We start from the raw sequence: 26,955 nt of genomic DNA, 5'->3' as shown, positions 1-26,955 counted from the left end.
CAAAATATTTCATGGTTATATGAATAAATTCATTTTTTGATGCACAATAGGGCGATGTCGAAAATTTTCTAATCAAGAAGAAAAAAAAGAGGAATGTTGATGATGTTATGTATGATAATTGTCGACATTGAAATGAATCATTCATAATAAATCGTTTAAAATCATAGGAAAGACAAAGGCGAGACAAAATGAAAAGCAAAACGTATCCTGTTTTTTACGTATAAATGAATGATTATGATGATGAAGATTATCATTGTTCAATATCTAGATCTTTACCATTTTCTTCTAATGGTCAGCTATACAACCGAGCCATATAGGCAAAATGTTGTGTGTGGCCATTCTCAATGATTGAGATCAATGAGTAGAGTTGCTCATCGTTGCCGTTGTGTAGCTTAAAGGTAAACTGCTTCAAAAAAAATTGTCCAAAAAAAAAGTTTTAATGTGCTGTACGTACAGGTCCCAAACGAACATAGCTAGTTTTTTCTATCTTAATTCAAATTTTTAAGACAGCTATAATGATAAATATCTAGTTTTTTCGCTATTTATTTTTGTAATTCATTTTTTCAATTTTTGGATATTGATTCAATTTATATTTAGAACTACAAACGTACATGGATACCTCAAGATACGAATGAATTAATTTTCCTTTTTTGCTATCATCACTTTCAACATCGTTCGTCATTATTATTTCATTCATTTCATTCGTATTTTCGTGATGTCAACTTTAATTCACAACTATAATAGTTTTATGGCATTTTGTTTTCGTGTCATTTTCATTTGAAAAAAATATTACATAGTTAATTGTATTGCTTTTGGTGAATTTTTAGCTTTTAATGTCAGAGATTTTTTTTACTAAACATCATTCGAATACAACACAACGACAAGGTTGACTGGCCCTCGGGTCTTTGTTTTGTTGTTTTCAACTTTTGATCAAACTATGCGGTGATACGCGTCAATGCATTTTCAACAAGTGTTCTTTGATAGTGTAACATTAATAATAATAATGATTCGTTGTGAATGTATTCGGGTCTTCAAATAGAATATTTTCAGTTTGAAATGAATTTGCTTCAAGTTTGCATCATTAATCCGAAGAAAACGGAGAAATATCATCAAATCAAATCATGGAAATGTCAAAAATCGTTTTGATTATTCAATTTACATTTGCATTAACTTGTTTATTAATACAATTCTACGCTATTTGTTCAGCACGATGGGCATCATTCGAATCACGTATCGAACTTGGCTTGATTGAAGAACATGGTCATTACGGTCTATGGTCAATGTGTACATATCGTAAATTGATTCCAGCACAAGTTGATGATGATGGCCGAATCATTATTGATTCAGATTGTGATTCGATGGACACTTTTTTTACTCCTGATCATCCAAAAGTTTTCATTTCGTTTTTTGTCATCTGCCATGCATTGGCATTAATCATTTTTTGTTCGATGATTTTATTTCGTTTAATTGAATTGTATCATGATAGTTGGAATACAAATTCTGATGATCTTGAAATGAATACAACAAAAATGAAAAGATTTTTCATTATCGCCAGTCGTTTGATGGCCAATCGTATTCAAACGCGAAATGATGAAGAATATTATGTACGAACACAAATTCGTAATAAACTTTATGCCATCAGTGTAGCAGGTATGTAAATTGTATTAGAAAATGAATTAGTTGATTTACAAATTTGCTTGTGAAGTATTATCAACAATGTTAGCTTTGGCTGGAGCATTAACGACACAACAATCATTAAGAGATACCGATTTGCTAAGAAATATGGCACAGGTGAATTATCGAGTATGGCGTGGACCAGGATTCTGGGCTCAGATGACCACAATGATCATGGATATGCTAATCACAACATTGATTGTAATTGAAGTTCGAGTTGTATTTGTACAATTTCATCTTCAATCAGCCATTATAACAATCGAACCAAACACTATTGATAATGATGAGACAACTGCTGATGATAATGATGATGAAATTGTGACAGTCATTAATCATCAATCCATAGATGATAATTTTATAGTTAATCCATTTTTTTCAAACTATCATTCAAACGATAGTCGATTAATGAATGTTACTCTAACGCATAAATCAAAAAATTCTATTGAAATGACAGTACCGAAAATGGTATCAACGCCAACGCAAGCATCTATGAATCAACAATCAACAATAGATGGACAATATATCAATTCAGAACAGGTTCGTCATATGAAAAACCAAAGAATTCAACAACAACAACAACAAATAGAAAACTTGAACAAAGAAACTGCTTATTGTAATCCAATGTACAAAGACGATTAATGATGTTAGCTATATTTGTTTAGAATATCTTATCTATGATTAATCACTGTATATATCTTTTTCCTTGTATTTAGTTTTTCTGCTCTAATTTATATGGCCTTGAAAATGGCAATTTTTTTTTGATTTGTAAATGAATTGAATAAATGATAAAAAATGAAATATAGAAATGAATTCGCAATCAACACAATGAATTTTTGGTTTTATAGTTGAATGAATTGGAAAAAAACATTGAATTGTTTTAATTTCAACTGTTCATGTTGTGGTAGATTTTAGGTATTTTTGAATGAATTAGAAATTCAAATCAATTATAATTTTAGTATGTGACTGCATACAGTTTTGTTGTGAAGAAATTAATCGTTTTTGTTTTTAAGAATGATAGAATGTTCACGGTGGTGGATTTATTGTTTTGATTGTAACCGAAATTAAATCAATGATAACATAAGAAAATTATCAAAAACAAAAAGAATATTTACAAAAATCATAACGAAAGGGAAAAACAATCAAATAATGAAATGATAAATGATTACAATTCGAAATGATAATGATGAATGTGAAATGAAAGAAAAAACTTTTAAAAAAATCCCAGTTGATTGCCAATAAGGCAACATGAATCTTTTTGAAAATTATTTTATCTCTTGTCATGATAATATCAGGTATTATAATAGGTACTGTATATAAAATAAATGAATTTTCCGGATAATTTTTGTTTCTTCTAAGCTAATGGAAATTTGAGGAAATATAAGCCAGATAGAAAACATTATAATGTCATCATATTCCGCATGAAATTCGAAGCCATTAATGCTTGCTTAATGTCGCTTGAAGCCTTATATTAGATGAATTAGAAAAAGGGTGAAAAAATAGAAAAAAAAATATTCAAATTAGTTTAAAAATTATAGATAATAATGTGGATAGTTTTAGATTGTTGGCAAATAAATTAAGTTAATTAAATTCAAATTTTTTGCAGATAAAAGTTGCATTTTTTTGGTGAAAAAGGATAAGGATAAATATGAGGGAACGTCATTCATCATTCTATGGTCACAATGAAAAATGATTTATCATTAAATAAAACTTAAACTTACAGACTAATCTTTTTTGGCTTGGTTATCCCTGGTGTTGGTTCATATCTGAATAATATTATGGATAGTTAAGGTGAATGCAAGGCCAGAAAACAAATAAAAAAAGGATTTCAAAAAATTTTGTTGGATTTGATAGTAAAAAGAGGGCATGTGTGGTTTGCTTATTTTGAATTGCTTGCTTTGTTACCATAATAAAAAAAGAACGATAAAATTGGGATTTTTAGAAAAAATCAATCAAGGTTTTATGATATTGATGATGATGATGATGGAAATGAAACGACAAATTTTCCATTTCCACACATACTTTCATTCGATTGATGGACGGTACATTTTGTGAGATTTTTTTACAAGAAAAAAACGAACGAATTGAAAATTCGAATATTTATAGAGATAATGATAATAATAATAAGAATAAGAATAATCACAATAATTGTATGGTATATTTAAAAAATTGTGTGTGTGGGTGTATATGAATGAGTTTCAGTTTATGAATTCAAATATGAATGAAATGTGTATAAGTGATTTTAGGGTTTGTATTAGTCAGGTATTTGAATTATAAGATGATGGTCAAACAATTCAATCATCATTCATTCATTTTAATTGTATTTAAAAAATGATAATTATTATTAAGTCAAGGTCCACCCGAAACCAATTTACTTGGAACATGAATTGATGCTTTTCGTGTTGCCAGACAATCAGGTGTTGGTATCACTTCACCAGTTGTAACCGGTGCGACAACCGTTGGCGGTAATGGTGGCTGTGGTCCACTAACCGCAGGACCAGCTCCTGTTGATGACTGATTTACTGATAAACGTGATTTTGGTGTTCCACCTTTTGCCGCCGCTGCTTTGGCCATATTATAATCACCTGAATCGAAAAATTTTTGTCATAATTTTCAAAAAGATAAAGTTAATAATCTGAAAAAGAATTGGCAATAAATGAGAAACATACTCCTTTTTGAAGACGTTTCTGCAAGAATTGTGGTCCTGGACGCTGTAATTGTGGATATTTTGCTTTCAATTTACTCTCTTCTTCTTTTTCGGCAATCTTTGATTCCTTTTTGGGAGAAAAACAATGTCATAATGAATTTGAATTGTTTAATTTAAAAAAATAAATACCGGATTCTCATTCACAGAAGCCATATTGTCGATTAAAATTGATTAATTTGACGAAACGATTCTATAAAATTTTATGCGATCTTTTCGGATTCTCAGAATTCTGAATGTTGTCGTTGCTGTTTTTATAATGAATTTTTTTCAAATCACAGATTTTTTTCGGTTTATTTGCAACAATTTTGAAGAAATAAATTGATTTTTTCTACTCAGTGATTATGACCAAAGTCAATAGTGATGAATGTTCACGAATGATTCCAAATGTTGATTTGATTCTGGATAAACGTAGTTCTATATAGAAAAACAATCAATCGGCCAATCAAAAGCTCCACGATTCCAACAATAAAACAAATTCAAATGAAAACTTGGAAAAATCTAAATGAAAATAGATACAATGAGAAAAAAAATCAATCTAGATGAATTAAACAATTCCCAATATTGCAACTACAACATACTAATATCACTAAACACACATCACAAACAGATCGAATCACAAAATATCATCGGAATTAAAATAAACATTAAAACCAACATACATTCTAAAGGAAAATGGTGACAAAATGATAACAGATTAAACATATACACATAAACAAATTACGAATATGATGATGATGATTATGATAGTTTAATTGTACCAATTGAATAATATAACATAGGGCAACAAAACTAATATTTACAACGATAATGATTAAAATTAAAATTAATGAAAAAGGAAAAATATGCTGGTTGTTGAAACCAGAAAGTTTGTTTATGGTTATGTTTATGATATTGTAGATTATTATTATTGTCGTCTGGTAAATGTGATAAACATTTATATAAAAAAAAGTTGATGGTGATGAGCCAAAGTAACCAGAAAAATACCGAATCCAATCACCATAAATTTGTCAATTTATTATACATACGATGGAAAAAGAATAGATGTGTATATAAACATCACATCGTTTTTTTAAAAATAATTATTTTGTTTTCTATGGGCTGCAATATTGCTTATATGCTCATCATTGTGAACGTATTATTTTCGGTTTCATTTATATTTTTATCATCATTTTTATTTCAGTGTAATGCAATGGCACCAGAAACATTCAGTGGCAAAATTTATATAGTTAAAATAGTTCTATATAAGATGATGAGAGAGGGATATATATGACACCCACATCAGAACATATTTGATGAAATCATAAAAGAAGCAAAAAAACTTCGATTCAATACAATATCATTACAGGCCACATTGTCTATATAATTTTAAATTTTTCAAAAACTAAAACGATCCAAACGGGATGTTTATTTTTAGAGAAAAAAATTCCTTCATTATTCTAATCGATTGACGTTACTGATCGAAAATGATTTTTAAAAATATTCATAGCAAAAGAAATGAAATTAATTTGGAGAAAATTGTTGGATCGAATGAATGAATGAAAAAAAACAGAATCACTTGTAATCATAATGAGGAAGAATTTATGTAGCACACACACAATCATCAATGATGACTAGATAGATAATCATTGATAGTTGACATTTTGTTTTTGTTTTTGATTGACATCAACACAACAAAACAACCAGAAGAATTAATTTTTGTATTGCTATTTTCATCTTTAATAAAAATGATGAAGAACAAAATGGCATCAAATCTGTAATGATTTTTGAATGGAACATTTATGTATGTGATGTACTTGTATGGATTACAATCACACAACACCGGCATGAATTTCATAAAATAAACCAAATACACAATTTAAAATACAATTCTATAGTGAGATTTTTTTTTGGAATAAGTTTTATAAAAAAAAGTAAACTTACGAAAAGATAAATATTTGGTATAAGTTCTTTAATGAAAAGAAAAACGATACCGGAAAACAAATAATTTCAAGAGACAATTTCAAAAATCAAGATTAAAACTCACACCGCTAGTAGTCAATCCTTGAAAAAAAGGATCAATAATTTTTTTCCTCTATTTTTCGAATGTTTACTGAATGATAAAATTAATGGTGTAGTGAATGAAATAGGAAAAAACAGCCAAGATAACAATTAATGATATACGGTAGTTAATTTTTTTTATTCGTTTTGTCCAACGTGATTAAATTACACGAGCCAAATTTTCTTCTGTTTCATAAGAAAATTGAATTTTTATCCAAATGATAATCAACAATGTAAATGTAGAATAATAAGTCAATAGAAGATATTAATGCGGATGACTTGATTAAATCATTTCAAATCGATACAAGTTGAATGCAAAACAAAATCAAAAATCTAACCGAATCGAACGTTTCGAAATCAAAACAACAACAAAAAAAAACCAAAACACTCTCACTCATTGTGGTTACAACATTAGATCATAGATGGTGTTCAATGATAATATTTTGCAAAACAAAGAAAAAATTTAATTTGGCTTCAAAAAAAAAGAACATTTGGAAAAAAATTCAAAAATATTGATGATCCATATTATGGTTCAGGTTGATTGGTTGTCATCGATTTATTATCTTGAATAAAACTTGATGAAGTTGTTGGTGATGATTTTGATGGTAAAATATTTGATGATGGTTTTTCTGGAGCTGAACAGGTACAAGAACATTTTTTAGAAATTTCTCCATCATCATCATTATTATCATCAATCGAATTATGAATAGTTTCATCATAAATAAGATTTACATTCGTATTTTTGATTTCATACGAATTTGATATTTCATTTTCTATTTCATTATCGATGATATTGAGAATTTTTTTGTCTATTTTTTTCTTTTTATCCATCCGTTTAGAATTGATAATATTTATATTTTCGTTTATCGTAGTATTTTTTGTTTTTTTAGAATTATTCATTTGTTTTCTTATAACAATATCGGCACAATTACGAAATGTTTCTTGTGGTCCACAACCAATTGCACCTTTACCATTTGGACACATTCCCCAGTTATTACCTGTAGATATACATTGACATTAAATATGATAACAAAATATGAAAATATTTACCTCCACGCCAATGCCATCGTAACACACAATGTTTACATTCGATATTTTTTGGTAATGTCACTGATAAAGAAATATTTCCAAAAACATTCGATTGTAATTCAAAATTTTTCTGTCCATTTACCATCAATGGAATGAAACATTTTTCCGTTTCTTATAAATAATTGATTCAATATTTAATCGAATGTACAGAAATTTCCATTGTAAATCGAATAGGAATTGATAAATGATTGTTTTTTTTAAAAATCAATATGAAAATATTACCTAATTTTTGTGGATCATTGCGAGGACATAGGCCGAATGAAAATTTACCTTTATGGTTGGCAGATATAAAAATTATTACATTGATTTTCGATCCCATACGATAACTTCGTACAATGACATTTTTTGCATAAATACCACCACTTTCATATGGCCTTGGTTGTTTTAATGAATACGAATCACCACAAATGCCACATTTACCATTATTTTTTTGCCACATTGTCTTGAATTATTCGGTTGAACAAACATCAAAAATAAAATGCAAAAATTGTATTCAAATGGTGAGAAAATGCGATTAATTTTGTCAAACTTACCGTAAGACCTCCACAAAATAATTCATTATCATTATAATCAATATGTGTTGGAAAACCGGCACGCCATGCTGAATTTCGGGCTGGTGGTTCCATCATTTTACCATGTTGATATGATTTAGATACTAACATCAATGTAATTATCATTATTTCAATAAAAATCCAATGACCATTTTGGTTGAACATTTTAGTATTTTTTCTTTTTTAATTTATATGTAAATTATAGATCAATAAAAATTTTGGATTACAATTTTGTTGTTGTTTGATAACGTTTACGTTGTAGCGTTAAAATTCGAATGAATAAATGAAACCTGGCAAAGAGCAAAACAACAACAAAAAAAATCTATAAATCTGAATTAGAATCAGCTAAATCACTGAATGATTTATAAAATAGTTATGACAACGACAACAAAATGATTGTTTTCAATCATTCTAAAGAAAAGGTTATTTTGTAGAATATCAACAGACAAAAAATAATAAAATAAAAACATTTTGATATTTAATTCCAACATTATCCATTATCATCATCATCATCATCATCATCATTGACCCGTTGATGAATATCAAATGAAATGAAAAATGTTACCAACCAATCAACTGTTGAAAAAATCATTTGTTTTGTTGAAACGAAAATATTTATGAATATAAAACACATAATTAATATTAATTGCCGGATGAAAATTGTCGCCTTATCTTTACAAAATCATGGATTTCATTGTTTTTTTTTTTTTTTTAATTTAACGATAAATGAAGAGTCTTGTTCTTGTCTTTGGATTTCTATGTGTGAAAAAGAAAGAAAGATTATAATAAATTTGTCATTGAATTTTTTGAATATAAATAATCAAATTGTGACACTATCATTCATATGTGGATTCATATGTTATAGTATAACAGTTATACGAATATTGGAAAACAAGATGTTATTTTTTTAAAATGTTGTATACAGTGATTATCATGATCCATTCAGATTGAATAAAAGGGTATTTGCCTTTGGACATTGTACTCTATTTTTATTTTCGTTATTTTTCTATCATTATTGGTAAAAATTTTTTCGAAAACATTTTTATCCCGAAAATATATCCATTAAAGCATGATCTAATCATATCACATTCGAATTAAATGTAAACGATAATCATGTTGTTGCCAAATTAATAATTTAAACAGAAATTATTTATTTAAGAAAAAGTCACTGATATGCAGTAACAATTGCCCTCATAGCTCAATCGGCTTAGAGTTTCCGGCTCTTAAGAAAAAGAAATTATTTAAAAATTCTTGATTTCTACGTGTGAAACCGGAAGGTTGTGGGTTCGAGTCCCACTGGGGGCGAATAATTTTTTCATTTTTTTTTCTTTCCAAAATATTTAAATTCTTAAATTAAAATTTTTTTAATGGTTTCATACGAGGAATTCCAAGGTCAAATTTTTGTCTGTTATAAAGGACATTGTTTTATGTCGTCGTTGTATTGTATTTATACGCTGTTCTAAAACCTATGCTTCGATGATTGCATGATTATAAATAGCAAGCTGTTTAATGGTTAGTTTGAATCCTAATAACGGCAATCAGATTTTTGTTGTTGTTGTTTTTATAAAAAAAAATCTAACGATTGACTTATTTTATTGACGATAATGAGTATCAATTTTGTTTATCTCAAGGGAAAATACATTGCACCAGCAAATGAAGATTACTAAATCCAACAAAATATCAAAATAGAAAAATATTTTTCGTCTTGCAACGATATATCATTGTTCGATCCATTTATCTATATAGGCATTTTATTCATCTGACAAATACGGAAAAAATGGAGAAAAATAATGTTTTCAATTATTTTTTTTTATTTGCTTGAAAATCTTATCGATTTTTTTTCCATTCCATTTCACTTTTTTTACTTGTTTATGACAATCGTTTTCAATATATATTTCAGTAATCTAATTCAGGAAAAATTTGATTAGAACAATTTTACGAAGAAAAAAAAATCAATAAAAATGTAACAAAAATATTGTCATAAAATAACATATATGAACATTTTGAGATAATCTGATTTAAATCATCATCATTGGAATAAATTCAATTTTAAAATTATTTAGCCGATAAGAATAAAAACGATATGTAGAAAAAAATAATAATGAAAAGAGAGCTTGCGCATCATGTACCCACATCGAATGTTCCATTTGAAATATCTATCTTTATTTATATATAAAGACTGAAAGATTGTCAATAGACAAACACACACACAATCATTCATATTTGAAAGATAGAAGAAAAGAAAAAAGAATTGTTGTTTAGGTAGATAAGTTAAATATAGACATTTATAATTCTGTAATATCTCAATTCAAACATCCGTTTGTATATGAATTTCTTTTTAGCCAAATATGAAAAATGAAATCAATACAATATATCTTACTTGTTCTCGTTTATATACCAGTAAAATGTATGCAATTACATCAATATAAAATCGCTGTGAATTATTATTGTATTAATAAATGTGATTTTAGTGACATCGTTTATGATCATCAGTATCATGATTAAAAATTCTTTATGTTTTGTGCTGCAATATATCTGAACAATATTCAGAAGCATCAATGAGAGTTATAAAATTAAACGATTTTTGACATGACAAACCAACATTTAAGATTGTTCGATCGAATCCACAAACGAACAAAATTTTTATTGTATTAAAATTATTTACAAATTGTTTGATGTTCCTAGTTTCTACAACTATTTTCGTTTTACTTCAGTGAATTTTTCAATTTTCGATCCAAATTCTTTATATTTTGTTTTACACAAAAACTTTTTTTCAAATGAAATTTCTTTATGAATTATTTTATTGGAATTTTTACTTGCTTTTTGTTCAATTTCAATCATATGTTCATCATTCATTATGGATCATCATTCAACAACAACAACAACAATGGAAAACACAACAAACACTATGCCATTAGAAGCATTAGATTATCCTTATCAAGTATCATTAATCATTCTTTATTCATTAACAGCTTGTTTAGCATTTATTTCAAATTTATTAACCATTATCGTTATGATGAATGGTAAACGTTGTATTGGTGATATGCGAAAATTTATTGTTAATCTATCAATTGCCGATATATTGATGGCAATTTTTACCATACCATTTACATATACAAATTATATGTTAGGAAGATGGATATTCATATCGTTTATGTGTCCAATTGTTAATTGTGCACAATTGACAACAATCGCTGTTAGTATTTATACATTAATTGCAATCGCAATCGATCGGTAAGTCAAATAATAAAAATTTAAATGGAAAAAAAAATAAATCTAATTAATTCATTCAGTTATTTGATGCAAAATAAACAAAAATTCCAGCATATATTATAAGAAAATAAAATTTCACATTGTTTTTTTCTGAATCAAATAATCAAACAGAAAAAATATCACCATTATTAACTTGATCAAGATCAGTGGATGGATTGTTTTTATTTGATTTGTTTTTTTTTCACTTTCTTTGTTTAATAATGCATCCAATTGTATTTCATTTGGGAATCTTTTTTTCATTATTATTTCAGTCACAATACATTTGTTTTGATTTGTTTTCAAATAAAATATTCACCAACTTGTTTTGAAAAAATTGGTGTGTGTGTGTGTTTGTGATGCTTGATGGATGTTGAAATTTGTCATCCGTTAGGATAACCTGTATGACAAAAACATCATCATCATGTCATGTAAATTATTGAAATTAACGAATTTATTTATGAAAGAAAAGAAAAAAAAATCCTATTGTTTGTAGGTTGTTTTTTTCCAGTTGATATAACATTTTAAAAATAACAAACTGATCAATATTTTATTAATATAATAACAAAATGTCTTGCCTTTACAATCATTATCATTTTTGTCTTTCTTCCGTTTTTCTTTTCATCATTTTTCTGAATATTTAATGAGAATATGTTTAAGTTTATGATCGCAAATCAAATATTAAGTACTGATTATGCAAAACAAAACAGAACAATAGTTTGCATTGTTTTACATTTAAATGATAATGATTGTATTCCTATGAATAACGTGATGGCATTTTGGATTTATTTATGGATTTATCTACTTTGAAATTATTATTCTCTTACTGATCAATAGATAATTGATTAAAATATATAATGATGATATAAATAATTTATCAATGAAAAAAAAATTTCATGAATTTCATTCATGTAAATCATTCAAATGAAGATAGTGCATTCTTTCAATTCTTCAATTTGTCATGTGAATTCTTAAAAAGCAGGTGTGTGTGTATGAAATATTAGCAAAAGTTATTTAGAAAAAAATAAATCATTGTGATAACAACAACAACATTAAATCTTCACCAAAATAATCTTCTTGTACATTTTGTTTCATCTAATCCTCTTGTTTCAATTTATTATTATTTTGGATGATTCTTATCAACATCGTTTGTCATCAACATAATAATGAATGTGAATGTTTTTATTATTTGTATAGATATGTAGCAATAATGCATCCATTACGTCAATCAATTTCATGGTTCAAACGGCATCGTACATTCATTGTAATATTAATCTGGATTTCGGGTGTTTGCCTGGGAATCACACAACTCATTGTAACCGAAACATATACATTTATTTATAATGGACAACAATATATTTATTGTGGTGAACGTTGGAAACCAGAAAGTATTGAAGGACGTTTATATACAATATTCATATTTTCAACAACATTTGCAATACCAATGTCAACACTTTGTATTATATATACGGCAATGGGTTGGAAAATATTTCGTTATCAAGGACCTGAATATAATCAACGTTTATATTACCACCATCATCATCATCATATTCAAAAAAAGACTTCAATTTTTGATGATGATGATGATGATGAAGAGTCATCAAATCAATGTAGCCATATGAATTATCATTTTGTAAATAACAACATGATCATTAACAATAATATTAGCGATGGTGGTATGGTAAGAAATGAAAATGATATGAATATAATGTCTAACAATGATGGTAAGTGTATGAATCTCAACATCATTTTAAAAAAAGAAAAATTATTAATATTCACATTTTTAATTTGAATTTTTTCCTTTATTCCTTTCTTTATACAACAAAAATAAACAAAATAAAATAATGATTTCAAATGAAAAGCTGATTTCAAACAAAATAATAATATTGTGGCTGATATTGATCATAATGACGATGATGAGGATGATTCGCATAATCATTATCAAACAATTGATGCAAATATTCTTTGTATTCAATTTTATAATAACAATGATCAATGTACCGATAATAAACAAATTAGTAAGTTTCACTTATACATCTTATAACAACGTATGATTCCAATTTTTTTTCAATTTCATATTTTTTCGAAATCTTCTTTTCTCCATAATTCTATTCAGAATTTTTTCCATCGAATCATTTAATACATTGTGTTCAATGTAAATCAAAAAATCATTGTCAAAATAATGATTTGGAATTAAATGTCAAATATTTGAAATGTTCAGATATTGATAAAGATGTTTTGATTTTAAATGATAAAAAATTTGATCATCAACCATTGACAAAATCATTCAATACTATAACAAGGATAAATTCGTCAGATTCTGTACAACAACAACAACAACAACAACAACAACAGCATTCGACAAAATTTATTAATACTCGTCGCTATAGGGTTAGTATAATGATGATTTTTTTTCTTAAATTTTTTGTTTACAACGGTTGTTGTTCACAATGATAATTGGAATATTCTTCCACAATTTTTTCCCAATTTCAAAGCTAATTCGAATCGATTAGGATGTTTACATTTTACTGGTTATTTTTAAAAAAGTAATTGAGTTGTATTCTATCATCATGATCTAAGCTTTTTTAATTCACCAATTAAAAAAACATTATATGAAACAAAAATTAAAGAAACCCAAAATGAGAAAAGTCTTTTAAAACTAATGAATTTAGATGATAAGAATTCGATAATGAGATCTAACATAAATCAAGCAAAATAGATATCTTTTTTGTTCATTATTTATTCAATGCAAAACTAATGGATCTTAAAGTTTGTTTAGAAAAGATGTGTTTAACTTAATTTCAATTTTTTTTCTTTCTCTCTTTCTCCAATTACTACATCAATAGATATTGAAAATACTAATTACAATAATCAGTGTATTTACAATCTGTTGGCTACCAATACAATTATTCAACATACTTATATATTTTAAAAGAAATTTTCTTCATGTTGATTCTTCATTCAAATATTATGCCTTTGTTGGTAGCTATTTTTTCTGTCATTGGATATCGATGGCACATAGTTTTATGAATCCAATCATCTATTCATTTATGAGTAAAAATTTTCGGGTAAGTAATCAAATGAATAAAGAAAAAAAGAAAAATAATTGATTGAATATAATGAATCCTTTGCCAAAATTCTTTATTATTATTCCAAATGTCAAATCAATTGTATTTAATTTAATTTTTTTTCTTTTTCATATCACAAATGAAACATGCCTGAATTAAATATTCAAACACAAATCAAACAGTCAGATTTGAAAACAATTTTATTGAAATTATGGAATCGAATCAAAATATATTGTCATCGATGATAAATGGTGAATAAATGAGAAAAAAAATGAATCAGAAAAAAGAGAAGAATTCTTTCGACGAATGATGATCGAAATCTTGGCAACGAATAAATGAAGAAGAAGAAGAAAATTCTTCATAATGATGAAAAAAAAGAGAGCAAATTATCCTTTATTTTATCAAATTAATTTGTTTTTATCACAATAAAATAATTATTATTGTTCAACATCATATAATTTAATTGTCTCCTTAATTATGTAATTTATTGATAATTCTGCGGAAAAAGATCCATTTCATAAAATATAATGGCCGTTATTATGCCATCTATCGTACGAAATTACGAACTATGGTAATAGATAGTTATGAAAAATCATCATAAAAGATAGATGGCAGTGTTTTGGGAATTTGTTCGATTAGTTATTCTCACTTGTTGCAAATTTTTTCATAAACGAATATTCTATCAACCAGAATTTCGTATTAAAAGTACAAAGGGCGTTAAAGAGAAAAAAATTTTATTATTATCAAAGTTTGGTCATTGTATTGATCGGGCAAAAGTCACGTAACCATTGAAGCAGTGGTATGCGGCCATGATTAAAAACTCGTATGTATGTTTGCGCGCTAAAATGTTTTTTTCATTCATTTACCTAAAATGTATGCATGAATCGTAAATTGATTGATCGGAACAAAATTATCATCGCCAGATGGTAGTGCCTCCTACCATCATGATCATTCTCCATTCCTGTCATATCCTTTAACCTTTGACCAATATCTCAATACCACTAGATATATACGGATCGAGCAATTTAAATTTGCTACTGCTGATATCCAACAACAATACAAACACACCATTGTTTTGCACACACCAAAAGAACTTTGGTCTATTCGAATGAATTTAAAGGATGGTTTAATTTTTTTCCTTTTTGATTGTACACATGCGCAATCACTATTTTTTTTGATAATTTAAATGAAAACTCTCATGTTTTAGTCGTGTTTTTTTCGGTTGTTGTTTGCTACATCCGGAGGAATAGCCGTATTATGGGGTCGTCGCACATGCAAAGTAACGTTTATAATGCCGCTACCTGTAGGTATAAATGCCAATTTATGCTCATTCATTGGATAATATCATTAGATACAGTATATACACGACAAACGGTATCGATTCTTTGATCGAATTCGTTCAATTCGAATTACATGATAGAGCAATTCAATTTTTGTCGTTATTATTGTTTGTTTTCAACATTAAATGTAAATCATCAAAAATTTTTAAAAATGACATTGTAAATTTGATAAAACTTTGATAATTTAATCGAAAAATATTAGTTCAAATAACAAAAAAAAATATCATAAGTTTCTGGTCTAAATATTCTGAATGAAAAATGATGATCGTAAAATTTTTTTCATCATTTCAAGTGAAAGGAAATCGGTCGATATACTGTATACTGTGCACATACTTTTTATCATCGTGTGATTATCATCAACAACAATATCCATTCAATGACTATTACCAAACTTAACTAACCATTTGGCCTAGCCTATGGCCTGGTCATTGTGTTCTGTTCGTTTCTCGTTGAGCGGTTCGTAAATTAGTGTGAGGTGCCTCGCTCGCGTTATCAAACACACACCAACACACGAATCACACTTTTAAGCGCACAACGAATTTCATTTACCATGACATGCTGAGTCTGGTTTCTGGTACGACGACAACGATAACGACAACCATCAAAACGACTTAAAATAAAAACTCGCGGTTATTATTATCATTCGGGTTAGCCACTACCATTTCTGTCGTCTTCTTTATCTCACTGTGTGTGTGTTTTTTTTGTGTTAAGTGTGTGTGTATTGTATCAGGAGCTCAAGTTTTTAAAAAATCAATGGGAAAAACGAAAAATTGAATCTGAATCGTTCGAATCCTTGGTGTTTTATTATCATTATTATTACATGCTCCTCTTTATCGTTTTGCTTGTATTATCGAATGGATTTTTCCTGGTCAAAACCGATTTTATTTCCATCGAATTGTGTTTGTGTGCGTACCCGTGTTAGGCACTCGGGTTGGTAGTTAAATCTTTGGTCCGTATTTTTGTGGGTGTTTGTGTGTGTTTGCTAATGATGGATTCGTCATTGGCTTTTTCCATCTAGATTTTTGTTGATGCATCCCCATATGATTGGATTTAAACTGCCAACTAGAGAAGAAAGAATCCATCGATATAAAATCATTCCAGTAAACGACGAATTTACAAATAAGTGTCTTCAGTAATCTTTGAACTTTGGTGTTTTTTCAGTGTTTAATATTCTAATGATTTCATCATTGGTAATGTTTCAAAATTCAAAGAATGGAAAAAGAAATATGGTAATTTTTAATGTTTGAAATTATAAAAAATTGTTGAAAAATTTCTATAATTCTAGGAATTTTATTCTTTTAAATTTTACTTTAATTGTTTTTTTTAAAATTAATTATTCAATATAGATACATTTTATATGAAAAATTAAAATTGGAATTCATTGGAAAATAAATATATTTTTGGAGAAACATTTAGGTTATTGGAAAAAATAAAATCATTATCATAACCTAGATAGGGCGTTAACAAGAAACATAAAATTTTGTCATTATTGTTGGTATGAAACATTGAGTTTGAAGAAAAAAAAATCCATATCAAATCATACGCGACAATCATTTTACTATCATTGCCATCATCAACAATTTTATGTTGCCTGTCAATTTATTATTATTTATTTTTATAAATTTATAAATGATCAACAGATCATATATTGAGTACATTTTACCTCTATTTTGGAAATTTTTCTTTGGAAAATCCATCCACATTATGGATTACTCTAGTTAATTTGATCAATCAATTCTTCATATTCTTTGTCGATTTTATCACTATAATTATATCGATGTAAAAAAAAATCTTTGAACAACATTTAATTTCGAATCACATCTATATCTATTGTATAGTTTTCTTCTCCACACTATTTATATGTCCGATTTGATTACATCGATTGATTCGATTATGTGAAAAAATGTCTTTGATGATATCAACATCATCATTGCAACAGCAACGACAACATTCAACATCATCAATATCGACTGTTGTTGAAACAAAATCAAAATTGAATCTTTCTAATAGCATTCATCATAATAATAATAGTCAACTTTCGAAAAATCGATCCCAAATTGAAACAATTCCAGATGATGATGATGATGATGATGTTATTTTTGTTGAACGTAAATGTAATACGAAGAAAAATATTCCATTGATTATATTGGTTGATGATGATACTGATGATATTAATGATAAAACAAACAAAACGATAAAACGACAAAAAATTGATCTTTACCATAATAATAATAATAATAATAATAATGCTGATTTGATTAAGAATAATCCAAAAATTATCTCATCAAATGATGGCCAACGAAAACAACATCCAATTAAAAGGTAAGATCATTTATTTTTTCTATTAGAAAAGAATTTTGATTAAATATAAATCTTTGAAAATTGATGATATTAATTGTCATCAATGTCAGACAAGAAACTTGTTTTATTCTGGTTTATTATTTTTGTTGTTTTTTCTTCGAATGTTTTGAAAAAATTATGATGACACATTCCACATTGCCGCACAATCCGAATCTTCTTTCGAAAAAAACATAGTGGACATTAGCATTGAAAGTTTAGTTTAGTTTTTTCTCCTTAGGTAAAGATGCATTTTTTCCGGTTTATTACTTTAAATAAGAAACTTTATAAGTAGATTTTTGTCTTTGGTATTTTTTTTACTACTGTTATTCAGTATCAGGTCGAGTTTGTTTTGTTTTGTTTTTTCGTTTCTCATTGCCTATGATAAATGAAATTCTAATGATATCATTTGGATAGCTAAGACGACGACATCGTCGTCGTCATTAATGATTATGGCGACAATGATTGAGATTTTGTTTATTGTCGTCTTTGGTCGTCGTCATAAGTCTGATTTTTTTTCTTAGTGTATGCTTGTTTTTGTCTAAATAAAAGTTGTGGCTTTATATTTGGTCTATCGAACGAAATGAAATGAGATTGTCATCAATTTAGTTAATACAAACGATATATATCTTTTTTGAGTGGTCCATCATAACGGAAATGATTCTTATGAATTTCGTTTTTTGTTTGTTTGTTTGGCTAAATGTTGATGACTAACCCATTTCAGTTTTCACAGGAACAAAAAAAATTGAAAAGTGAAATCTCTTTGTGTGACACGTGTGTGTGTGTGCATCAAATAAATAGTATCCATATTCTATTTGGTTTACATCAAATGAGATGTTTTTGTTTAAACAATTTTCTTTTACATTCAGTATTTATTCATGAATCATGAAGAACAAAACATTCATATCATAATAGAAAAAGATTGTTTGTTTGATTCAGAATAAATTCAATATAAATTTTATATTTGGCGCCATAAAAATTTGATTGTATAGTTTTTATTTTCTTATTAACGATATATGATGATGCTATTTCAGAAATCGTCTGCATAGGAAAAAAATTGTCTGTAAATTTGTGTGTTTGATAGGATGTGAATGAAAAAAAAAGAAAAAAAAAAATCAAAAGAAGAGAAATCTAATAACATAAAAAAGTAAAACACTGACTGGCTGGCTGGCTGGCTGAGACGAAACACTTTTTCTATTTCAATGCGCATGCTCGAAAAATGGATGGCTTGCATTTTTATTTATAAGGATCTTTGATTTTTACATAAACAAATGGCTGGCTTGCATTGGACTTGGCCTTATGACTAAGCTAGACTTCGTCTACTTAGTAGACGAAGCCAATGGCCAATGGCTTGCAATGCTAGTCTAATAACATAAAAAGTAAAACACTGACTGGCTGGCTGGCTGAGACGAAACACTTTTTCTATTTCAATGCGCATGCTCGAAAAATGGATGGCTTGCATTTTTATTTATAAGGATCTTTGATTTTTACATAAACAAATGGCTGGCTTGCATTGGACTTGGCCTTTGACTAGCTAGACTTCGTCCACTTAGTGGACGAAGCCAATGGCCAATGGCTTGCAATGCTAGTAAATAAATAATCAAAATAACCTTGATTATCAGAACAGAAGTGAAAAGAATGGTATATTTTTTTCTTTATTACAAAATCGATTCGATCATCAAACTATGAATGATTATTTGAATGAAGAATCTATCCTATCACTCTGTTCGTCTGTTTCAGGTTATTGGCCGAAATTCTTTCATGTTTATGATTGATTTTAATGGTTTTGATCAGGTTTTTGTTGTTGTTGTTGTCGTTAAAAATAATTTTTGTCAATTCTTTTGTTTTTTTTTAAATATAAATTGTTTTTCTGTAAAAAAAATGATAATAAAAATTCAATCACATAGAAAAGTATTATGTGATGTTGAATATTTCTCATTATTTTATTGAATTTCGGTTCAATTAAATTTAAAATTGTTTTCAACTCATTTAATAATAATAAGCTTGGGCTCATTATTTTTTTCCAAAAAAATTCGTAATAAAAAAGTAAAGATTCTAAATTGATGATAATAATGATTGTTAAGTGGAATTTGAAAAGAAGAAGGAACCTAATATCTGACCTTTTTTTTCTCTCTCACTTGTTATTTGAATTTTTGTTATTTTGGTTGCGTGAAAATAAATGGATGGTCAATGGCCATAAGGTTGTATGTTGATGATGATGATCAATGATGTGTATAATGTGAATGTGTTTGGTGTTAAAGAAAAAAAAACGCCTCATGTATACGCGTTATCAACACGTTCTTTGAAGTTGTTTGTTCAGTTTTCTTTTTTGAATTCTTCATATAGGAGTCATTGAATCTATCTGTCCATCCATAAAGCTAAATGATGATTTTCTATACGATAGTTCTGGTTCGGGTTACTTTACTACTCACCAAAGTTTAAAGTTTTTTGTTCTCAAGCGCGCTATTCTTATTTTTGAAAAAAAATTTAAATTTCATTTCATCAGAATTCGGATGTTTTTCTTTTCTTTATTTTGTTCTCTTGTTCAACACGCATGACAATCATCATCATCGATTTTGATACTTTATCACATCAACTCGTGTTTCAAACGAAACGGGATTTTTATCCATAGAAAGTAGTAGGCCAGGATACTATTATTGTACACATCATTTACCCACCACCTATATTTTCACTTTTTTTCTTCTTTTGATGAAAATGGTGATCTTCCAAGTATTATATGAACTTTTTTTCGGGTGTTCATCAAGCATACAAACATGCGTTAGGTCGGTTGGTTGGTCGGTTGATTGATCGCGGTTGAATGATGCTCGAAAAGAAAGAGAATGAGAAAGAGGGGTCATATACTTTTGACAATCTCATTGTGGATATTTTTTCGATGATGTTTTCAAAATTTTTCACTGGGTAGGATTTTGATGTTTGGGGGGTTACAATAATCGTAGTGGTGGTAATTTCGATTTGTTTTTTTTTTTGAATGAAATGATATAGGCACATACATCTTTATGATCCGCCCTCATTTTTCTATATAAAAAAAAATAATCTGATTGTAGCATTGATTATTGCCTCTGCTTTTATTATTATTATTTTGGCTGGTTTTTTTTCGGTCCGATCATCACCATCATTTGATGATGATGATAATACTTTTTTGTTGTTGTTGTTGTTACTGAACCTAAACTTGAATCGAATTGAATGAAAAGTATATGTGTGTGTGTTTGTATGTTGAACTCTATACCCGAAAATATATCTGGATGGTTAGGTTTTGTTCTTTTTTTTTGTACAGTATAGAAACACTTGCATGAATTGTATATATTATACAACCAACATTTCATATTGGATTTTTTTTCTTTTGGTTCAAAAGTCTATAATGTGTGTGTTAGAGCTCCATCCCTTGATAATATAAATGGTTGACTGAATGGATGGATGGATTGTTGGTTGTTTGGCGACTGCTGCTGATGTGACTGGCTTCAGGCTGATTGGGTTTTTCGGATATTATTCTATTCCTCTCCTCGGCCTATGTTTTTATTTATTTTATTTTTTTTTTTTGTGTGTTGGCTTTTTTTCCTATTTATCCCTTATTCTCAGGATGTAATAATTTTTTCTTTTCTGGTCGTTTTTATGGTTGTTTTTTTTTAAATATTTTGGATCCTAATTTTTGTTGTTGTTTTGAATTCCAAGAATCGGTATCGAATGGTGGTTAGTTCATGTGTGTGTGTGTGTGTGTGTGTTCATGTAGGATGATTAAGATGTGTAATGAATTTGAAAAAATTTTGGAAACAACAACAACCAAAATGTAAAAGAATAATTGAATTGAATGGTAAAGAAAATGAGATTATCATGCCACGTCTGTTTATATTTTCGAATGAAACGAAAATAGAATCCGCCCTAAATCATCATCATCATCATCATCGATGTTAAAGGTCTGTCCGAGTATTTTTTGTTTGTTCTGATCATTTTTTGGCTTATGATCAATTACAATCATCAAATGATTCAAATCTAAGAATGGTGGTCCAATCAAATGGAATTTTTTAAAAAGAAATTATTCCTTAGAAAGGGAATTCATTGAACCCGAAAAACAAAAACAAAAATTGTTTTTGTTGATATTCAAAACTCATAGTAGTTTATTATATTTATAGTCAATTGGATCGATAATTTTTTTTTCTATAGACATTTTTTTAGGTTAAATTTTTTGTTGTTTACATCCAACATGGCAACTTGATTTTTTTTTTTTTGTTTTTTTGCTACCATGGATATTATTATGTAGATATGTAATGTTGAAAAACTGCTGCTGCTTCTATTACTGTAGTTTAACAATTTTATTAAATTGTAAAGAAAAAAAATAGAAAACTCTTTACCTTTTAAAATTATATCATTTAAGTTCTTGATAGGATAGGATTTGATTACTAGTTTATATGGTTTTATTTTGTTAATAGTATGTCTTTTAAAATTAAAAAAAAATTCTGTTTTGATTGAATTTAATCATATGTTTTATTTCAATTCAATTTGCTTGTAATTGTTTATTTACTAATCGTTTTTTTTGTGCTTGTTTTTGTCTATTTTAGAACTATGCACATAAACATTGATGGTGGAGATGATGTTGGTGCCGATGGCTGCGGTTATATTGGATCTACATCCGTTTGTTCATCAGCCAAAATGATGTCAATGTCCACCGGTCATATTAGTTCTTTATCATCATCTTCCTCATCATCCTCCTCCTTCTCATCATCATCATCATCAACGATTTCTTTGCCATTATCGAAATCATTACTACTACCTTCGATTATAAATAATAATAATCTTGTAACAACACTGCCAAACAATACGACAACATTAATGACAACAAAATTTCATAAAATACAAGACCATGTGATTAATACAAATAATAATATTAAATCTTTGAATTCATGTATCAAAAAGCCATTTCAAAATCAAGAGGATTTCCGTTTAACATCGACAAAAATTATACCTAACATAACAGCAACGACAAATACATTTGATCATTCTTATCATTCGGTTGTTGATCATCATAATAATATTAATAATGAGGAACATAATCAACTTCGTACTGCCAGATCGCCATCAAATTCTGAAACTTCATCCGGTGTTTCGAGTTGTTGCGAAAGTTCTGATCATGATCAATGTTGTGACATGACTGAAACTGTAACCGGATTATTACGATGTGATGAAGATGTTAGCTCACCTGATTCTCCAGATTCTGGTGTAAGTGGATCACTTGTCCATAGTCCTGATGGTAAAAGTCTATATGAAGAATCGGATGATTATTTTCAATCGATATTTCCAACACCGTCAAAATCTCCTGTGGAAAATCATAATATCATAACGGAGATAGCGACAAACAACGTCATCATTCCGCATTATGTTAGCGGTGATAAATGTGATTCATTGTTAGATTTGATTCAGTTGAAAAATAATCGCCAACAAATGACAGCAAAAATTACTACCAATGATAAGGAACCAATGTGGAGATCAATTGAAACAAATCATCAAGAATCAGACAATGAATTTAAACATATCGAATCAACAACAGATAAGGAACAGCAAAATATTTTGGATGATATCGAAACTATAGATACTACTGTTGAAGATGAATTAAACCGAACTATTGTCCAAGAAGACGACAATGATATTGACGATGAAATTCTTCAATTCAGTAAAGAAATTGAAGCTGTTGTTCCAAATATTAGATTTGATGGATTAGATTTAGCGTTGCAAGCTATGTATTGTGATCCAAAATCTGAGAAAACGACTGATAATGATCAAGGATCCACATATGGTGAAAGTGGTTATGATGAACGTGACGAACAGACAGGATTAACGTCGAATGGCTTTGAATTTGGTTTTGATTTCCCTATGGATCAATCGACATCAAATTCCAATCATTGCATGACTAAATCGGATTCGTTTGCTGATTCGTTCGAAATGTCAATACGTACACAAGGTAAAGCAACGACCGATATGCAAACAATGATCAAACAGATAAAAATGAAAGCTCAAAGTATTCATAAGAATAATAATGGTGGTATAGCTAAAAAACAGCAAACGTTTTGCTGTCAATGGCATGATTGTGATTGGCCAGGTAACTATGAAGATCTGGCTGAACATCTTCGCGAAATACACGTTGAATTGCAGCCATTTTTGGATTCAAATGGAAAAGTCATCAAATGGAATAAACGTCCCAAATCATCTTCATCATCATCATCAACATCAGCCAAATCGAGTAAACATAATCATAATGATGAATCTGGTGCCAATTCAATTATAGATGATTTTGATGGATCATCTTCACAGACTACTATGGATGATGAAACGAATTTAGATTCTGATGAAGAAGATTGTTCCAATAGTTCAACGGAAGATGATAATCAATCATCAAAAATCTCATCGATGGCAACTCGACGACGATCTCGGCGTTTTCAAAGTGATTCTGGTTGTTCATCCATGATGTCAGCAGATAATTATCAGTTTTCATCACGACGTTCATCGAAGAAAAATTCGATAAATGATGAGAGTTCAAACAATGAAAAACTTGAAAAATTTGTCTGTTTATGGCGTGGCTGTAAGGTTTTTGGTAAACCATCACTATCCCGCAATTGGATCGAACGACACGTACTCGAACAACATTCTGGTCCGAAACCGTTTAAATGCATTGTTGATGGATGCGGACAACGATTTCGAACACAGAATCAATTAGAAAAGCATGTTAACATGCATTTCAAATCAAATCCATCACAACAACAATCACTTCCGCCAGATCTCAAGCAAATTTCCATGATGAAAAATATTCCAAGATCACCATCATCATCATCATTTCTATTGAATTCATCCTTTTCATCATCATCGATGATAGAATCGAATCGACCGACAACCGATAACTGTTGTAAATGTCAATGTCATTCGTTTTTATTGTCGAACCATTGTGATAATTCCAGCATGTCTTCATTGTCGAATCAAGCCGATTCGCAATATCATCAAACATCAAAACGAACCGACAAAACCAATCGAAGTCCAAGTGTTGATTCGATTGTTAGCCTTCATTCTTCGTGTTCATCATCTTCAGATGTTGCCCAAATGTCTTCATTACCATTATCATCATCATTTACCCAACAACAATGTCTTTCAAATACAATTAATTCTACACAATTTAACAATTTTGAATTTCACTGCCATACTGCATGTTGTTGCCTGTCTAAACAGCAACAAGAGCAATCCTCGTCTACTACTTCCAAAATATCGTCAATGACATTATCCAAGTCGGGTAAGAATAAAAAACCAGTGTGTTCAGCAACAAAAGGTAATTTGCATTACTAAAAAAACAATTGAATTTGAATTAAAAAGTTCTGTTTATTTGTCACTTTAGTGAAAAGTGTTGCCAATACCGATTATCTGGACGATGAATTTGCGCTGAAATTATCATATGAATTACGAACACGTGAAGCCTTAATGGCTGGCCTAAAAAGTTATCCACCATATAATCGTTATATTAAATTGACCGACGGTTCCGTTGAAAGAATACCAAAAAACCAATCTTTATCTTCATTTTTAAAACAGATAAAGTCGGATAAAAAAATCAACACGGCTGCCTCTAATAATAAATCATTTAATAATAGCAATGTTGTTGGCGATAGGCAACAGCCTAATGTACAAGGAGCTTCAACATCAAAATCATCATCATCATTATCTCAAACGTTTGAAATTTATAATGTATTCAAAAAAGAACTATTCGATTTAAATCGCCGAAAAGAGAATGTGCCTTTCGAAAGTGAAGTAAGTTTTTTTTGAATTTTGGATTATGGTAATAGGTGAATTATAATTAATAATTTTTTCTTTTGCTTTGTTTTTTATATTATTAAGGTGATTGCTTGTAAAACAAAATCGAATGGTGAATATTTTTACACACTAAAATGGCCCACAAGACACACACGAGACATGTATGTATTTGGTTTATACTTGATTCACTTGTAATCTATTCATATTTTTATTTCATCATCCTACATATAGTATGAATGTTGAAAATATTCATGAAACAAAACTATCGATGTCGAGAAAATCGTCGGTATCGACAGCAGCAGCGGCAGCAGCAATAAACTCTGGTCGTAATCCATATGCCATTTTTAAACCAATTCATCATGAAAAACATTCAAATGAAAAAGTTGTAAGCCGACATAAACAAGCACAACTTTCGATTTCTAGGTTTAGTTTGGAATCAATTAATGATCAGTTTGAATTATTTTCATTGGATAATTCGATTAATATCAATAACTTTGAAGATGATGATGATAATGAATCCGACGATTCTGAAATAGCTATTGTTTATGAGAATGATATCATCATGGATTCGAGTGACAATGATGATTCATCAAATAATGATAATAATAATTTGAAATTAGCAACATCAATCAAACGTAAATTTAGTTCAAATGAAGATTCTAAACAAAGTCAAGATTTAAAAAGTGAGCTCAAACGGCCACGATTATCATCATCATCATCTTGACCTTAATTCAATTATTTTTTTTGCAGATTTTTTTTTGTAAAATGTCTCAAAATTTGTACAATCAATTTATAGACATAACAAATTTTTCATTCAATTGATCTCTGTTTTTTTTCATTATTAAATTATCTTTTTATTATTAATGACAATTATCTTATACAATTTGATATGATTCTATTATTTACACACGCACATAATCACCGAACACTTTATTGCTATTTGTTAGGATTTTTTTTCTTTTTCTTGTGCTTAATAAATAATCCATATAAATAAACAGAATCACATCGGCCTTTTGGTTTCCTATTTACGACTATATTCATGTCACCATTTAAACACAACTATATGCAACCCTTTTTTTGATACAACAATATATACAGTATACAAA

The 26,955-nt window shown here is 28.5% G+C and overlaps 5 protein-coding genes and 1 non-coding gene across 10 annotated transcripts; 4 read left to right on the top strand and 2 right to left on the bottom strand.

The window, feature by feature from the left end:
• The first annotated feature begins 291 nt into the window (after nt 1-291).
• On the top strand, nt 292-2,442 carry LOC113797969 (uncharacterized). Its single transcript, XM_027348444.2, has 2 exons — nt 292-1,650; nt 1,706-2,442. Exons 1-2 carry the CDS (start codon nt 1,122-1,124, stop codon nt 2,311-2,313), a joined length of 1,137 nt encoding a protein of 378 aa, XP_027204245.2. The 5' UTR covers nt 292-1,121; the 3' UTR covers nt 2,314-2,442.
• A 1,313-nt stretch (nt 2,443-3,755) lies between these two features.
• Nucleotides 3,756-6,759, bottom strand: endos (endosulfine alpha). Of its 2 annotated transcripts, none has more exons than XM_075825195.1 (4): nt 6,299-6,759; nt 4,508-4,876; nt 4,343-4,445; nt 3,756-4,277 (listed from the first exon to the last, which is right to left on the bottom strand). In XM_075825195.1, exons 2-4 carry the CDS (start codon nt 4,529-4,531, stop codon nt 4,021-4,023), a joined length of 384 nt encoding a protein of 127 aa, XP_075681310.1. In that variant the 5' UTR covers nt 4,532-4,876; nt 6,299-6,759; the 3' UTR covers nt 3,756-4,020. The 2 variants fall into 2 exon arrangements, with proteins under 2 accessions (XP_075681310.1, XP_075681311.1); XM_075825196.1 differs by lacking the exon at nt 6,299-6,759 and adding an exon at nt 5,038-5,191.
• Nucleotides 6,760-6,854: 95 nt separating this feature from the next.
• LOC113797978 (uncharacterized) lies at nt 6,855-8,354 on the bottom strand. The gene is made up of 4 exons (XM_027348451.2): nt 8,038-8,354; nt 7,727-7,946; nt 7,466-7,615; nt 6,855-7,413 (listed from the first exon to the last, which is right to left on the bottom strand). Exons 1-4 carry the CDS (start codon nt 8,218-8,220, stop codon nt 6,941-6,943), a joined length of 1,026 nt encoding a protein of 341 aa, XP_027204252.2. The 5' UTR covers nt 8,221-8,354; the 3' UTR covers nt 6,855-6,940.
• Nucleotides 8,355-9,242: 888 nt separating this feature from the next.
• Nucleotides 9,243-9,360, top strand: TRNAK-CUU (transfer RNA lysine (anticodon CUU)). The gene is made up of 2 exons: nt 9,243-9,281; nt 9,325-9,360. It is a non-coding gene; the product is annotated as a tRNA-Lys (tRNA).
• Nucleotides 9,361-10,509: 1,149 nt separating this feature from the next.
• On the top strand, nt 10,510-14,835 carry LOC113797710 (uncharacterized). The gene is made up of 6 exons (XM_075825092.1): nt 10,510-11,289; nt 12,502-13,028; nt 13,167-13,322; nt 13,421-13,695; nt 14,151-14,372; nt 14,555-14,835. The coding sequence occupies exons 1-6, from the start codon at nt 10,913-10,915 to the stop codon at nt 14,615-14,617; spliced, it is 1,620 nt and encodes a 539-aa protein (XP_075681207.1). The 5' UTR covers nt 10,510-10,912; the 3' UTR covers nt 14,618-14,835.
• A 1,189-nt stretch (nt 14,836-16,024) lies between these two features.
• Nucleotides 16,025-26,849, top strand: LOC113797864 (uncharacterized). 4 transcript variants are annotated; one of them, XM_075824954.1, is made up of 7 exons: nt 16,025-16,661; nt 16,731-16,941; nt 17,059-18,034; nt 22,624-25,373; nt 25,440-25,846; nt 25,934-26,010; nt 26,081-26,849. In XM_075824954.1, exons 3-7 carry the CDS (start codon nt 17,616-17,618, stop codon nt 26,571-26,573), a joined length of 4,146 nt encoding a protein of 1,381 aa, XP_075681069.1. In that variant the 5' UTR covers nt 16,025-16,661; nt 16,731-16,941; nt 17,059-17,615; the 3' UTR covers nt 26,574-26,849. The 4 variants fall into 4 exon arrangements, with proteins under 4 accessions (XP_075681069.1, XP_075681068.1, XP_027204116.2 ...); XM_075824953.1 differs by having other exon boundaries at nt 16,025-16,941; XM_027348315.2 differs by lacking the exons at nt 16,025-16,661; nt 16,731-16,941; nt 17,059-18,034 and adding an exon at nt 21,381-21,981.
• The last annotated feature ends 106 nt before the right edge of the window (nt 26,850-26,955 follow it).

Source organism: Dermatophagoides pteronyssinus, unplaced genomic scaffold (assembly GCF_027571235.1).
Source record: "Dermatophagoides pteronyssinus isolate colony J.1.1.1.1 unplaced genomic scaffold, Derpt_VIB-CSIC_2022.12 sq0003, whole genome shotgun sequence".
NCBI lineage: Eukaryota > Metazoa > Arthropoda > Arachnida > Sarcoptiformes > Pyroglyphidae > Dermatophagoides > Dermatophagoides pteronyssinus.
Note: the sequence above shows the minus strand (reverse complement) of the source record. Positions and strands in the feature narration are given on the sequence as shown.

Coding starts and splice junctions, on each gene's coding strand:
- endos (XM_075825195.1), bottom strand. CDS start 4,531: ATGGCTTCTGTGAATGAGAATCCG. Junction 4,446..4,507: donor CTTCTGTGAATGAGAATCCG/GTATTTATTTTT, acceptor TCTCCCAAAAAG/GAATCAAAGATTGCCGAAAA. Junction 4,278..4,342: donor GCAGAAACGTCTTCAAAAAG/GAGTATGTTTCT, acceptor TTTGAAAATTAT/GACAAAAATTTTTCGATTCA.
- LOC113797969 (XM_027348444.2), top strand. CDS start 1,122: ATGGAAATGTCAAAAATCGTTTTGATTATTCAATTTACATTTGCATTA. Junction 1,651..1,705: donor TTATGCCATCAGTGTAGCAG/GTATGTAAATTG, acceptor TTGCTTGTGAAG/TATTATCAACAATGTTAGCT.
- LOC113797864 (XM_075824954.1), top strand. CDS start 17,616: ATGTCTTTGATGATATCAACATCATCATTGCAACAGCAACGACAACAT. Junction 18,035..22,623: donor AAACAACATCCAATTAAAAG/GTAAGATCATTT, acceptor TGTCTATTTTAG/AACTATGCACATAAACATTG. Junction 25,847..25,933: donor ATGTGCCTTTCGAAAGTGAA/GTAAGTTTTTTT, acceptor TATATTATTAAG/GTGATTGCTTGTAAAACAAA.
- LOC113797710 (XM_075825092.1), top strand. CDS start 10,913: ATGGATCATCATTCAACAACAACAACAACAATGGAAAACACAACAAAC. Junction 13,029..13,166: donor TATAATGTCTAACAATGATG/GTAAGTGTATGA, acceptor TCAAATGAAAAG/CTGATTTCAAACAAAATAAT. Junction 13,696..14,150: donor TTAATACTCGTCGCTATAGG/GTTAGTATAATG, acceptor CTACATCAATAG/ATATTGAAAATACTAATTAC.
- LOC113797978 (XM_027348451.2), bottom strand. CDS start 8,220: ATGTTCAACCAAAATGGTCATTGGATTTTTATTGAAATAATGATAATT. Junction 7,616..7,726: donor CAATGATCCACAAAAATTAG/GTAATATTTTCA, acceptor ATTATTTATAAG/AAACGGAAAAATGTTTCATT. Junction 7,414..7,465: donor ACGATGGCATTGGCGTGGAG/GTAAATATTTTC, acceptor GTATATCTACAG/GTAATAACTGGGGAATGTGT.